The 4,368-nt window shown below is 39.9% G+C and overlaps 1 protein-coding gene across 1 annotated transcript; it reads right to left on the reverse strand.

The window, feature by feature from the left end:
* Positions 1-410: 410 nt before the first annotated feature.
* Positions 411-4,120, reverse strand: LOC103523680 (pre-mRNA cleavage complex 2 protein Pcf11-like). Its single transcript, XM_008488700.3, has 4 exons — positions 3,447-4,120; positions 2,102-2,236; positions 1,698-1,898; positions 411-530 (listed from the first exon to the last, which is right to left on the reverse strand). Exons 2-4 carry the CDS (start codon positions 2,210-2,212, stop codon positions 411-413), a joined length of 432 nt encoding a protein of 143 aa, XP_008486922.1. The 5' UTR covers positions 2,213-2,236; positions 3,447-4,120.
* Between the last annotated feature and the right edge of the window lie 248 nt (positions 4,121-4,368).

Genomic DNA, 4,368 nt, shown 5'->3' on the forward strand with positions numbered 1-4,368 from the left:
CTTCTGTCTCTTCTCACTCGAACTTTCACTCTTGGAGGATTTTCTTCCTGAGTCTGACTTCATCCATTCTCGCGCTATCTTTAGAAGATGAAAGACGATCTTGAGGCAGGAGGAAAGATTTAGATTTCTCCTTCTTGCCGGTAACTATCACCATTTCTTTCAAACAAGTCCTCATTAAGAGGAGTTTCATTTGAGTTGTGCGGATGACTTTCTCTCTCGGTCGCTCTATTTCTTCTTGTCGGAGATCGGATCCGCTTATAGTCACTGTGAAAGTGGTTGTACAGGCGTGACAGGGGGAGGAGGGGCTGATGTGTTCTCTGAGCGTCGTAGCCTTAGGGTCAACGTACAGCGGGGGGATGGTTGCCTGCTGCGCAGTGCGACGTACGCAACAGCAGTAACAAGGTCAGAGCTCACGACTCAGGGTTGATAGAGACCGCTGAGGGACGGAGGGAAGTGACTTCACTTGGTAACGAGAGGCAGGGTCGAGTACTTGTGCTTGATGATGGATTCACACGGTCGACCCGCAGTGTCTGGAATCAGAAGGTAACATAATGTCTAATGCAGTCCTGACGATCTCTTACAAAAGGGAAAGGATAAATTCACCCATTCTAACAAACCAGACATTATTGTTTTGGCTTTGCAGTAACGCATTCTAAAAAGCGTAGAAATCCTTCTACATCAGGAATAGTAAGTACATCCCCGGCCATTTTATGAGGTCATAAGAAAACAAATAAAATAACAATAGTTCCCACATTCCGATCTCTTGATTCACTAGACGCAGCTAAAGAAAGAAGGATTAGAAGGAAGAAAAAGTAATGCACAGCACAGTAACACACTTAGCCGTTTGGTTTAACGACATTCTGAGGCACAAGGCACCCCTCCCCCATTTATGCTCACTCGTCGGGATCTTCGTGTTGCCACTTTGGCTCGATCGCGACAGCAGATGTCGGACTGCGCGTGCTTTGTCACAGGAGGCGTCCCGGTGTCGTGAAACAGACACCCACCTTCAGAAGTCATTCATCGCTGTGTTGGGCCGCTACAATGGGCGTTTTATTTGCTCTCCAGTTTCGACTTGAAACTCTTTGGCCTTTCTCTAAGTTGGGATTGGGCGCGGACAAGCAGTTTGGCAAGCGTCCTCTTTCAATTGGAGGTAGCAGTGGTCTGTGACAATAGAAAGAGGAAATAAAAATATTTTTCTATTAATAATTACTAATGTTATTCTATGTACGTGTATAATAAAAATGTATTTGCAAGTATCACAAAATCAATCAGGTATGGTATGAAGGTATTGAAAAGAAAGATTCATACATATATTTTCTTGTATATTATAGAAATTTGCTCAACAACGGATGTAAAAATCACACGTTACGTCAAAAGAGCAAATGGTTGGGAATGCGCCATCTTGGATTTCAAATGGTTTAGTACAAGCGCAACCACGCGACTGGCTGGCGTGGTTGAAAGTATTTCCGTATTTTCCTTTAAAAGAGGAGAAATGAGCTTCAGAAAAGAGGAAATCGCTTCTGTTTCCAAAAAGAAAATACAATAATAATAGTAAAAATAAAAGAAAATACAATACCACTTAACCCTTAGAGCTCCATTGAATTTGTGGTCAAATTCTCAAATAAATAAGGATAAAATTCCATGCCTCCCCTCGGCTGGGATCGAACCCACACAATCCTGTTTACAACTAATCTCACCTTAACGTCTTGCTGTATCTGAAGTTTTTCTTTCTGGCGTTCTTGCTCTTCCAGCTTGGCCTTGGTTTGTAGCAACTCCAACTCGAGTCGCTTCTTTTGCAGCTCAAGCAGTTCCTTTTGTTTCTTGAGAAGAGTTTCTTTCGAGGCTTCAATCGCGGAGGAAGACAGAGTGACTGCAGGGGCTCCAACTGCGGCCATTGCCTGGAACAGATGAGAGAAGAGAAACGAATGAGACTAAAAAGTGCCTTTACCCCAGCAGTATAAACAAGGTCTCGTGTACGTATATTTATCGGTTTAATATTAATAACTAGGGGGCGGATTTTGCATGTTTGTCATTAAATAAAACATTTCTTTTCAGCCGGTGCCACATCAGATGAAAAATAAATAAATAAAAAGCTACTAACCATTGCAGATTTGATTGGCCACGCCCGATCTATCTGGTTGACGCCAATGTCCAACTGGTTCAGACATTCCTCCGGGAACACTCCATCCCAAGTGGTGCGTAACTTGAACATGTTGGCTCGGACCTTTTCATCCACCTATAAAAATACAGGATCATTGGAAATTTTCGTAAACCGTATAAGTAAATAAACCGTAAGTAAAATAAGCAGACGAAAGATTTAAGAAAACCTTTTGATTCATAATATAGGATCTATTGGAAATTTTCGGAAATCGCATAGTAAAATTAACAGACGAAGATTTAAGAAAGCTTGTACCTTTTGATTCACAGTACAGGATCAATTAAAAAATTTCTGAAATCGGCGAGTAAAATCAATATACAGGAATCAAAAAAACTTAAAGGTCGTCCCCACCGGTTTAGCCCTTTAAATATATGTGAAGCCAAAATAGTAGTCCATTAAATACATAAATATGTACCTATGCAATTTTTGAATCGAAATTTACGGAATCAAAAACGAGAACGTAGTTTTTTTTTTAATAAATTATAACGCGAGGTAATAATGCTGAAGCATCATTAGAGAAATAAACCGACAACTAGATAAGAATAGGTGTTCGATTACAGTGAAAGATTCATATTACCATTGAATGCGAATGGACAATGTGCGTGGTAAGGCATTTGTTGGAACTCATTTAGACCGATGTCGTTGAATATTGCATATTACAAATAGCAGTTCACGTGCATAAAATATGACACCGAGTTTTTAAAAATAGGAAATCATGGAAGAAAACCAGACACCTCGACTGCGTTGTCTAGTAAAAAATATTAAAAAAACTGAAGTGTCAACGAAAAATCATTTTTTCAACTGAGCATTGTTTTCGAAATTTAATCTTTAAGTTCCACTTTGATTTGGTTGGGAAACAATTAACTATGGGTTCACAAGCAAGGATTGGCAGTGCGCCAGGCCAAGTTCCGGTGATCGTATTATATGGAAAAACAATGAAGGGTCATTACATTACCTTTCCTAGTTCTTTCAAGGTAAGTTCACACATAGACGGCCGTCGACTATATTTGGACACTCCTTGAATCCCATCATTAAATGCACTGGACGTTAGTGCTGCTCTCGCGATCTCTCTTAAGAGACCCATCTTAGTTCAGCTACAAATCAGAATTTAGCATGAATACTTACCAACTTACCTGAAAGGAATTCAAACTGTCGTGAACCGTGGGTAGCTATTGATTTTAATATGAAACTTACCTTTCAAGACAGGGTCACTGGGCGCCTTCAAGATAAGGAGGAATTGTAACCCTGGACCGAAAGTCTCTAAAAAGAATTCAGTGTTGTGACTTACCTTCTCGAAAACGCCACAAAATAGGGATGCAATATTCTTCTTGAAGAGTTGCGTGTATCTGACACCAAGATTCTTGACAATGGAATCAATAAGATAGAGAACAGGCAGCTTGACTTCAGCGCGAACCTAGAAAATATTGTCATAGAAACAAAGCTACACTCTCACACCCATTCCAATCACACCAATGACGGTTCTGCAGGGTGAGAATATATCCAAGCCAAGAGGTAGTGAAAGGCTCCAGTTTTCTTTGAACCCTTCCCCCAAGAGGGAGGGAGTACCGCCATAACCTCCACAAATTGAGAAAAGAAAAAGGCAGAATGGAAAAGCATGTCTTTTATTTCTTTTCATATTTCAATCACAAATAACATTTACAACATTTTAAGCGTAAATAAATAATATAGAGAACAGTAGGAGAAATAAAGAAATAAACAGAGACAATCAACATAAAATAAATTAATGATACAACTGGAAGGATTTAGTAAAGAATAAAAATAAGAATACCAGGATGTTTCAACATGGGATTGTGCCATGGGAAATTAAATAAAGTCTAATACTTTTTGCAAGAACAAGAACAAGATTTATGTATCAACCAGAGGTCTTCCACTGAAGTATCTTTACAGTCAGAGTTGATATGTTGATAAAGTCAGAAAGTTGAGTAATTTGTAAGGACTGTGTGAATTATGGCGATTTGGATTCCATAATAATACCGTGGTTCATCTTCCATATTCGTGGTTCTTATTCCAACCTGGTTTTTCGACAGACCGTTGGGCGTGTACGCGATAGCCGCGCACATTTCATTCGTTTAGACCTGAAGCGACTAGCTCAAGATCGGAATGAATGGAGAAGAAGAACTAAACTGCTCTTGCCAACCAGTCTCCAGATCGTAACCTAAGAGAGAGAAGCCTGAAATTTGCACACGTAC

This window comes from Diaphorina citri, unplaced genomic scaffold, assembly GCF_000475195.1.
Source record: "Diaphorina citri unplaced genomic scaffold, Diaci psyllid genome assembly version 1.1 scaffold32657, whole genome shotgun sequence".
Lineage (NCBI taxonomy): Eukaryota > Metazoa > Arthropoda > Insecta > Hemiptera > Psyllidae > Diaphorina > Diaphorina citri.